Source organism: Coenobita brevimanus, chromosome 40, assembly GCF_032717465.1.
Source record: "Coenobita brevimanus isolate Jiangsu-jjx chromosome 40, ASM3271746v2, whole genome shotgun sequence".
In the NCBI taxonomy this organism is placed as follows: Eukaryota; Metazoa; Arthropoda; class Malacostraca; order Decapoda; family Coenobitidae; genus Coenobita; species Coenobita brevimanus.
The window spans coordinates 9,358,311-9,369,930 of NC_136993.1; the positions used below are offsets into that span (position 1 = coordinate 9,358,311).

An 11,620-nucleotide genomic window follows, 5' to 3' on the forward strand; every position below is an offset into this window, starting at 1 on the left:
CATCATAGTCCCACATCCATATGTTAAAATTGGCACTAACACTCCTTCATGTAAGCCTCGTGCAGCTGCAACACTCAAGCCTTTGTTTCTTATCAAGGCCTTCATTGCACCAGCTACTTTTCTTCCTTGTATCACTCTACTTTCAACTTCTTTTGCACATTTTCCTCTCTTTTCTATCACTGTACCCAGGTATTTGAACTCTCTCACCAATTCCAGTCTCTCTCCATTCATTGTTACATTGCACTGGGAGTCACCTTCTCTCTCAATAACCATCACTTTACACTTCTCTACATTTACTCTCAAGGAACGACGCTTACAAACATCAATAAACTCTGCACTAGCCTACCAAGTTCTTGTCCGGTACTTGCAAGCAGTACTGCATCATCAGCATACAGCAAATTTGAGATATTCCATCCATCACCAATTACCAATGCCATCCCTCTCTCCATTACTCGTGTTTTCCCTTCTCTCATCACCCCATCCATATTTACATTGAACAATCATGGGGACATCACACAACCTTGTGCACACCCACACTGATTGTAAACCATTCACTTAGATGCCCATTAACCCTGACACATGCTTCAATACCATCATAAAAACTCTTGACGGCACCGAACAGCTTACCCTCTACACCGTCCATGCGCAAAATTTTCCACAATCCTTCTCTGTCCACTTTGTCATATGCTTTTTCCGGATCCATGAATGCCATAAACACCTTATGGTCCTTTCACAAGCCTTCTCTACTATCTGTCTCACTGCAAATATTTGGTCCACACATCCTCTGCCACTCCTAAAGCCACCTTGTTCATCACTCACTAGGACTTCTGATATCTCTCTTACTTTCTCTATAATAATTCTTCCATATACCTTCCCTACCACACTCAGTAAGCTTATGCGAACGATAATTCTTACACTCACTTCATTCACCTTTATTTTTGTACAGGGGTACAATCACAGCCTTTTTCCACTCTGCAGGCACAGTTTCACTCATCCATGCCTTCTTACATATCTCTAACAAGCACTTCATTCCATTCTCTCCACTACATTTAAGCATCTCTGAGTACACTTCATCAACCGCAGCTGCTTTCCCATTTTTCAGCCGCATCACAGCACTCTTCACCTGTGCGAGTGTCACGTCTCCTGGCACTGCATTCCTTCTCTGCACACCCCCAAAACCAATCATGTTGACAGCTGCTCTGCTCTCTCTATCCCCATTCATCAGGCTTTCAAAATATTCTTTCCATCTGGTCCTTCCTTCATTTCCATGGGTTAATCATCTACCACCTGCATCCTTCACACTATCACATTTCTTTCCACTTTCATTTCTACATTTCCGCACCTCATTCCAGAATAACTCTGTATTATCAGAGTAGTTCACATTCATTTTTCTTCCTAGATACTCATATACCTCCTTCTTTTTCCTCTTCACTAGTCTCTTTACGTGCTTCTTGCTCTCAACATATTCAGTTCTTATTTTAACTGGACCCCTATCCTGTAACCACTTTAGCCACTTCTTCCTCTTTTCCTCCACCGCTTTCTTTACCTCCTCATCCCACCATGCTGTAGCTTTCTTCTTTGTTGTTACTCTTGCCACACCACATACCGCTTTTGCATTCCTAACTAAGCAATCCCTATATGCATTCCACAGTCTGTCCAGATCCATTTTATTCCAATTCAGTAACTCTAACTCGTCCTCTACTTTGGTCCTGTATTGAACTGCCATTTCTTTGATCCCTTAGCTTCTCAACTTTCAGTCTTTCTCCTTGACTGCTTCTCTCTCTCTCCTGATCCACCTCACTCCTTTCAGCTTGATCTTGCATACCACAATCATATGATCTGACAGACCTCCACATCGTCCTCTCACAGCCCTCGCATCAGCAACCATTCCCATCATCGACCTCTCTACGAGCACGTAATCAGTCAGGCTTCTTTCAACACGATCACCGTTCCCTCTAGACCATGTATATTTATGTGGTAGGTGGGGGCGCCCATCATCCACTCACTCAATGTAGAGGTGCCATATGATCTCTACACTGAGTGACAAGCCAAATGGTTTCCTGTACCCAAGAAACCATTTGCTATGCTGGGTGGTAACCATATAACCGGGGTTTCTGGCAAGGTTAAGTGTCCCCCAGATTCCCCTATCCAAAATCACTTAATCATGGCAGTTGTTTCAGAGAGCCTCGGAGGGCCCAATACCTGCCCAGGGCCCCAACCAAATGGGCAGACTCGTGTGGCCATGTGGAATGTGAGAGGTGTGAATGAGGAGAGCAAGAGGGTGGAAGTAGTGAATGTGTTCAAGAGTGCGAGATGTGCTGCGATGGCATTGTGTGAAACAAAGATGAAAGGGCGTGCAGTGGTGTGGGAGGGTGTGAAATGTGTAACACTGGGAATGAATGGGCGAGGAAGATGCAAGGAAGGAGTTGCTTTGTTGATGAATGAGGTGTGGCAGAGGGGAATGAGACACTACAAATGTGTTAGCTCGAGATGTATGTATGTCAAGTTCAAGTTTGAGAAGGTGAAAGTGGCAGTGATTGTAGCATATGCTCCATGTGAGGACAGGAGTGAGAGAGAGAAAGACAGGTTTTGGGATGAGCTGGGTGAAGTAGTGGGAGAAATGCCCAGGAGCTATAAAGTGATTGTGATGGGGGATATGAATGGAAGAGTAGGCACTGGTCCTGAGGATGACATAATGGGTTGCTATGGAGTACCAGGAGAAAATGATAATGGGAAAAAACTAAAGGATATGTGTCAGGAGAGGAGGTTGTGCATTTGTATCTCGTGTATATATATATATATATATATATATATATATATATATATATATATATATATATATATATATTAAATACAATAAAAGTTTTTCAATTGTGATGAGACCAAGTTTTTTCACATCAGCGAATTTTCAGCGATTTTTGTGCCAATTTTGGTGCGATTTGAATGTGTAGTTTCGGCTGCCCAAAACACACACACACACATGGCTAGTGCTATAATATATAAATATAGTAGTTGGCATCTTTAGTCTCGGGAGACTATGGGCTGCACATCTAGGAGTTATGTTCAGAACAAAGTTTGGTGTGGCTGATCAGGCCAATATTGGCATGGCAGTCCTTTCTGCAATGGGGGCAGATATATACGGAGGCAGGCTGGTTTGTCTGCCTGCGAGCTCTCCTCTGCTGCCGCTTTACTTCGGACTGCTCCCTGACTGATGCCTCGAAGGAGGTAGTTCCGTTCTTCACCGCCTGTTTCCAAGAGGCTTTGTCTGTAGTGACAGCTTCCCAAGTGTTTGTAATGATGTTAAGGGCTTTCAGGTCTCTTTTGCAGACATCCTTATATCGCAGTTGAGGTCTTCCTCGGAGGCGCCTTCCTTGCACAAGCTCGCTATAAAGAAGGTCTTTGGGTATTCGCCCATCTTCCATGCGGACAGTGTGTCCAAGCCAGCGCATGCGCCTCTGTTTAAGGGTGGTGAACATGCTGGGGATGCCTGCTCTTTCTAGGATAGTGTTGTTCGTTATCCTATCCTTCCAAGTAATGCCGAGAATGCGTCTGAGGCAGCGCATGTGAAAGCTGTTTAGCTGTCGTTCCTGGTGGGAGTGCAAGGTCCAAGACTCGCTACATTAAAGTAGTGTGCTTACCACACAGGCCATGTCGACCTGGACCTTGGTGTGTTCTGTTAGTTTTTTATTTCTCCACACTCTCCTTGTTAGACCAGACATGGTAGTGGATGCCCTGCCGATACATCTATTTATCTCTGTGTCTAATGAGAGAGTGTCAGAGATGGTGGATCCCAAATATACAAAATCATGGACAACCTCAATTTCTTGATTGTCTATTTTGATGTTAGGAGGGGTATCCACGTCCTGCCCCACGACTTGAGTTCTCTTCATGCTGATGGTAAGTCCGAAGTCCCTACAGGCCGAGATGAACCTGTCGATGAGCTGTTGGAGATCATCTGCCGAGTGTGCAGTAATGGCAGCATCATCGGCGAAGAGATGGTCTCGCAGACATGTCAGTCTTACTTTTGTTTTCGCGCTCAGCCTGGAGAGGTTAAAGAGCCCTCCATCAGCTCTACTATGGAGGTAGATGCCTTCGGTAGAGGTTCCAAAGGCGTGTTTCAGCAGGACAGCAAAGAAGATTCCGAAGAGGGTTGGGGCAATTACAAAGCCTTGTTTCACGCCGCTGCGCACATTGAAGGGATCTGATGTTCTTCCACCAAAATTTACTGTACTTTTCATTTCATTATGAAAGGATTTTATAAAGCTGAACAGAGTTGGTGGTGGACAACGAATCTTATATATATATATATATATATATATATATATATATATATATATATATATATATGTACAGTGTACCATATATCGATATACATATATCCAGATGAGTGACTTCCTTTAACATTCTCATTTTTTTTTCTTTACCAGTGCCATTCAGGATCATACAACTGTTCAGAGAAAAGGAGTTAGGTTCTTTAAGCAAGGCAATTTTCGATCAGCGCTGAATCCCTCCTTCCGACCTTCATGGCAGACGACTTATCTCGTTTCATTAACTTGATCTAACTCAACGACAGTTTACTTACAAGGTTTTGATGCAGTTTGGATAAAATTTATGCTCGTTGATGGTAATGCAAACTGGCGACTATGCAGGTGTGGCCGGAAGAAAGTACTTGTCCAAAATAGTCATTCCATCTTCCCCATCTTTCTCTTCCAGCTTCTAACATCCCATAGACATGCCACTTTGAAACACATAATTTTCTATGTTGTCGCAAGTGTGTTCACTTTCTGAAGACATTTCCTTTAATCTTCATTTAGCATTTTTCGCCTTTTTGTTCTTGTGGATCATTTCCGTTTTTCCTTAATTATTTTTTTTATTATCTACTGTAGCCATCATTATCTAAACACACTTATGCCTACCTTGTTTTGTGCAGATGAACAGCGTCATGTTAAGAGTGCCACCGCCGTTGCCGCGCTGGCAGTCTCCCTTGTGGCCCTTCTCTGTGAACATGTGGTTGGGCATGGCGGTAGGACTTCTGCTCAGCGGGCCAATTCTCTACTGTTTGGCTCGATGCTCTGCACGAAGGTTATAACCATAAACTTATCCATCGTTGTGTGTATGATGTGAGGAAAAGAATTAAGCTGAAAATTTTTGTTTTTAATTAATACATGTAAAAAAGCTATTTACAGAGTTTTGAAAATTTTTGAGGATCTCAACTCAGTCAGCTTGAAATGACATTTACTGTGTTATTCTTATTTCCAGACAATTTTATTAATTTACTGAGAGACTTTAAAAACTGCAAGAAACACACATAGTCTTCAGTAATATATTTACTGATACAGATCCAAAGCTGAGGATGATCGTCTGGTGATAGGGTGAATACAAGAGAAAGTACGCCATCACTTTGATAGGCTCAAGAACTGTATCACTTGTACAAATGGCATATGCTTTAACTAACCATTGGAGAATGAGTGCTGGGAATTGATGTCCCTCAGTGATAGGCAAGTTAACCTACTGCAAGTCACAGGATGATCGATTTATATATGGAATTCCTCTTGGTCAGAAATGCTGCTGCTGCTGCTTCTGCTGCTGCTGCTGCTGATGATGATGATGATGATGATTATTATTATTATTAATATGATGATGATGATGATTTTGAAGGAGCGTTGTGGTGTCGATGTGGATATGATAGGAAGCGTTAGGAGAAACACACTGAGATGGTTTGGCCATGTGGAGAAGATGTAGAGTGGGAGACTGACGAGGAGAGTGTATGCGAATGAGGTGGAGGGGGGGGGGGGAGGGGGCAGCCAAGGATGAAATGGAGGGATGGTGTGGAGAGGTATAGCCTATGAGAGAGGGGTGTGTGAGCTGCGAGCAGGGAAGTGAAATGGTGGGGGAAGGGCGACATGGAGGCGATTTGTTTGTGGCCAACCCTTACGGGATTAAGGCGTCTGGCATTGGATAGATTTTTATTACTGTTATTATTATTATTATTTTTTTTTTTTGGGGGGGGGATAAAATTGAGATGGAGGGATGGAGTGGAGAGGTATATGTGAGAGGAGGGTGTGAGCTGGGAGCAGGGCAGTGAAATGGCGGGAGACAGGGCGACATGGAGGTGATTTGTTTGTGGCCACCCCTTACAGAATTAAGGTGTCTAGCAATAGTTGGATAGATAGATAGGTTATTATTATTATTTTTTTTTATTAATATGAATAGAGCAGAAGGGGCAAGAAGAAAGAACAATATAAACTGCTGGGACAACCCCTCCCACCTGGAACATAGAAAGGGAAGAAACGAAGAGAGAATGTGGAAAGAAAAAGAAAAAGAAAAAAAAGGCCGTGAAGGAGATTCAGAAAATGAAACTGTTTACCTATAAGTTGCGATTGTACGTGCGATTTTATGTGTTTTATAGCTTGGTCACATATCAGACACAGTCAGCATTTAAAACGTGATAAACATCTGACAGCTATAACAATCAATATAAAGCTATGTGCAACAACTAACGATAAACATGGGTACCACAGACAACTTATAAACACCTAGATGAATCGTCACAAACTACGAGTCGCGAGAGCAGTCAGTGCCATGACTGTAAAACAAACTAATTTCTTACTTTAGCAGCTGACCACTGTTTGCTGCACAAACATCTCCATCCAGAGAGTTCCAAAAGTGTACTGCTTTAGGAAGTCAGCACTACTGAAACTGGTTGATGTGAAACCTAATGGCTGGAATGATAGTAGATGCGCCAATGACAGACGTGTAATCTTCAAAGGCTCAAACTGTTGAGGTTGGTGGCCATGCATAGGGTTAGCAGCATTGGACCTTACCTTATACAACATACACAAACTACTTACAGCACGACGATGTTCAAGATTGCTCAACTCTTAACCACCATACAGAAACTTCGTAGTGTAAATTACCTTGTCGATCATATGAAGATGCATCTCTGGGGATGATTCTCATACCATTGCACAGTAGGCTACTGAAGGAGCGAGAGGATGAAACAACAAATGCAATTAGCAGAAACAAACGCATCATCAAAGACCTTATATCCTTTCCTCGGTATTTTAAAGTCACGAGACGCAGAAGATACCAAATATTGGCTGTGGTCTTCAAAAGTCAATTTTGAGTTGAATTTTACTCCCAAAGTTTCAGTCTCTAAACACTCTGCTAGAATGAATCCATCCAGGAATACTGGATCATAGGATGAGAAATGAGGTCAGGAATGAGAAACAATTAGTAGTTTTGTCTTCAATGAGTTGATATTCATGTCCCACTGCAGTAATCCCTCCAAGATCCGACATAATAGAGCCAAAACCATGTCCAGGACTTGGGTTTGTCCAGGACTTGGGAAAATGCCCCCTGGACAGGTAATTATGGACCCAAAAGCCTCGCACACACCAAGATACAAAGTTGTGCAACATGGTCTCTGGACTGTCTCGCACCTGTCTCAGAAAAATCTAAATTTGTCTCGCAACAGTCGCTAGACACTGTCTCTGGGTCACGTACACACCAAGATACTTTATCCAGCAAAAGTCGCGCGACAGTGTCACTAGACTGTTGCACGGCTGTCTCAGGAAAATCTTAATCAGTTGCTGGATAGTCACGTGACAGTCCAGAGACAAGATATCGGTTGTATCTTGTCTCCCACTAGATATGGCTGACAAGATACAAGTTGCTCGGTGCAAAGAGATTTGGCAATGGATGACAGAGCTTTCTTTTTTCTTGTTTTTTAAAGGTTCGCATTTAAAAATGCACGCCTCCTGCTATGAGGTGTCAGTAATCACATATTTTTACATTATTTATGCATAACAGTTGTACATATATTGAACAATTACATATATATGGTTCTATCCTAAATTATTATACAGTATATTTATATACTCTGAGTTTGCATAAAAGTTATACATCATCGTTGAAAGATTATGCTGTATGTATATGGGTCTGTCCTAATAATAATTATGGAATATTTACACGTTTTACATACATTGTTGAAAAATCATGTGTACCGGTACGTATATGGTTCAATCATGACATAATTATTAGCTTTAGTGATTCCACTGTTGGTTTTGGCAATTATTCATATCTCTCTATCTATATCTATCAATACAGATAGATAGATTGATAGATATAGATATATAGATACAGGTATACACTTTGTCGCTGAAATGTCTCTCGTTTGTTTAGCAACAGTCCAGCGAGAAAGTAACAGAAATGTCTAACGACCGTCTCTCAACAGTCTCTAGACAATCCAGAGACAAAGTTGCCTTGTCTCCAAAGTGTCTCTGGACTGTTGCCCATCTGTATCTGGATTGTCTCGTGACAGTCGAGGTACATAGTCGCTCGACTATCTCTAGACTTTGTATATCGGTGTGTACAAGGCTTAACCCAATCTAACTTTGAAAGCCACCTAAATAATTCCCTACTGGACATGCACTGCACCTATTAAAGACCATATTTACACAAATAAGAGACAGAAAGCATGAAATAGAAGAAAAGGAACCAGAGAATGAGGAATTAGAAGTATGGAAAATATATAGCAGTGTACAGAATACTTAGAACACGTCTGTGGCTCTTAAGAAGATTAACCCACCTCCTCTAAGGCTCTGACAGTGGGGAAAATGCGCTTGAAGCATGCACAGTGATCCAGTGTTGTGCTGCACTTAGTCCTTTGCAATAGGAATTATAACTGTTTAACACTGCACATTCTGTTCTTACTTGCGTCACGCCAGTTGCAACACACCAGTTAGCACTCTGCACTTAATCCTTTGCACTGTGAATTATAATTGTTTAACACTGCACATTCTGTTCTTACTTGTGCCACGCCAGTTGCAACACACCAGTTTGCACTCTGCACTTAAACCTTTGCACTCTGAATTCTAATTTCTTAACACTGCACAACACCATAAATTCCCATGTGGTCTAGTAGTGAGGTATGGCAGTATATTCACTGTTTGTTCACAAAAAGAAGCACATGAGGCAGCAGTGGCGACGAGCGTCTAGTCCTGACGGTACTTAGGTGGGAACTTGGGAGAGAAGAATGCACAGTGATCCAGTGTTGTGCTATGCGCAAGAACACAGCTGTTCATCACCGCACAGCAAATTTAAAGTAGGGATGAACACTTATTGGCTTTTTTTTTTTACATTTTTAGTTCTTTTTTTTCACCATTTTTGGTGTCCAAGGACCCGAGCCCAAAATGTCCGGGACCTGGGGTGACCAGGACTTGTGTTTCCGTGTCTTAAAGGGATTACTGTATTTGCACCACTGCGAAATTAGGGACAAAGCTTCTTCCTTGGACTGGCAGACGGATGGATGTGTCTGAACAGATGTGATGATAGCAACCAATGTGGCAACATCAGCGTCACAATATAGTTTGTTTTTAGCAAGCTGAAGAAGATCACAGATCACTAGTGCAGATGAGAAAGAGTAATGGTCCAATAACACTACCATGAAGTACAATCAAAGACAAGTCATGTCCTAAAATTAGATAAAAACATCTGAAAAGCTAAAGTTTTGGTGTGTTCTTCTTTGTCTCAAACAGACAGTTGGTAGCACTGACATTAGTTGCCATTTGCTCCGGGTGATAAGCCTGTGGATGCAAGCGTGTTTTTTTTAGAAATAAGCGAAATATATAGAGCTGTGTTTTCTCCGACTGCTATTTTTACTTTATATATATATATATATATATATATATATATATATATATATATATATATATACGAACAGTGTATTATCTGTTCTTCCTTTTAATACCATGTTAGGAACACTGCAATTCAATTAACGAAAGACAGGTCTGGATTTGGTTCAATTTCTTTATTAATTTAACTTCTGCTTAGCATAAGTTGGTAATTATAAGATGTGATTTTCATTGTCTGTCATCAAACAACGTTGTTACATATGAGAAAAGAGTTAGTGTATTTGTGTATAATGATAATTAATCGAATGGATTGTTGTGAACTTCACACGCCTGAGTTAGAACACATAACTCAGAATACCAAAGTAAACGCACAAGTATTCGTGTGTGCCATTCTATGTTCAATTTATCTGTTATGGAAGAAGCACTGCTTACAGGTGCTACTTTCCATCATCGTGATTATTTCCTGGTAGGAAGTATTGGTGTGGTAACACTATGGCGATCTGAGGGATGATTGCTGTCTGTTGAGCTTTCCTCACGAAAGTGTCTCATCTAATATACTATAGCAGTAGCCATGTGTGTGTGTGTGTGTGTGTGTGTGTGTGTGTGTGTGTGTATTTTGGGCAGCCGAAACTACATATTCAAATCGCACCAAAATTGGCACAAAAATTGCAAAAAATTCGCTGATGTGAAAAAACTTGGTCCCATTACGATTGAAAAACTTTTACTATATTTAATAAGCGGTCAAAGTTTGACCAAAAAATGCCACTCCTGGTGTGGGTGTGTGATTTTGGGGTTGCGTTCGCAAAAGAGTTTTTGATGGCTTTATACTGATGTCACCTTGATGGCCGATAGTGATGTTAGACTAGAGCGGCACATAAACGTGACTCGGATTACCTGAAATGATTGTAACGCATGTACGAAGCGCAAGGAAACGAGTGAGAAGCAATGTCAGACTAGAACCCCACATAAACGGACCATCATGGGACCTTTGATGTCGTCTTGATGGCCAATAATGACAACGTTAGACTAGAACAGCACATAAATGTGACTCAGATTACCTGAAATGATCGCAACGCTTGTACGAAGCGTGAGGAAACGAGTGAGAAGCACGAGGAAACGAGTGCGACATATGAGAAAGAAAGTGAGCAGCGTGAAAGCCCTCTCCAGGAGCACGTGCGAGAGGGCCCGAAGGGCCCACGAGCATTTCTCTACCTTTCTACAGTTCTGCTTACACTGAATGTTTGAACTATCTGTTTGGGATTCATTCCTCCTAGATAAAGGTATAACATGTCCTCTCACATCTTCCTATAGTTGGACGCATGTTGTTTTGTCCTGTCCATACCAAGGTATATAATTCTTCCTTTCCTTTTTTTTCTTTCAGTTTTATGGCTATCGGCCACATGGTAGGCCATTAAGCCAAAAAAAAACATACGCTTACAGACATACAGACACACACAGTTCACAATATATTAACAAATTCTCCATTTTATATCCCAGCTCTCTAGTAGGACATAGTTTAAAGTCATTTTGTTAGAGCAGTGGAACGTTATTTTGACTAGTAACCATGGGGACTCGACAAAAAACAGGAGTAGTAGGGCAGGCAGGCAGTGGAAAAAAAACTGCTGGATGAAGGCTATGCTGCGGAATCATTGGATTTGGAGTTGGAGTCAGGACCGGCAGATAGATGGAACTTCACGGCCCCAATGGTGCAAGAGAGGATATGATACTCCTCGGGGCCAATAACGGCCTGGAGGGACCCCCAGCACAGCTCAGTGAAGGAGGGCAATGCTCACTGAAGTTCCCCCCTTGCATACTCAAGCTCGCCAGCCTTCTCTGGTGCCAAGCTTTCATACTGGCGCAGCTGGCCCTAAAAGATCTTAAGGCCCATCTAGGGGAATGAGGCATAATCATCCCAAGATACTGTAGTTGTTGGGCCGAACTTGAAGGCTTTAAACTCGCCAATGCCTGTCTCTCTGGTGGAGGAG

General features: G+C 41.9%; 1 protein-coding gene across 1 annotated transcript; it reads right to left on the reverse strand.

Moving 5' to 3' along the window:
* Positions 1-3,620: 3,620 nt before the first annotated feature.
* LOC145397281 (uncharacterized) lies at positions 3,621-5,019 on the reverse strand. Its single transcript, XM_080270478.1, has 2 exons — positions 4,917-5,019; positions 3,621-4,201 (listed from the first exon to the last, which is right to left on the reverse strand). Exons 1-2 carry the CDS (start codon positions 5,017-5,019, stop codon positions 3,621-3,623), a joined length of 684 nt encoding a protein of 227 aa, XP_080126604.1.
* Between the last annotated feature and the right edge of the window lie 6,601 nt (positions 5,020-11,620).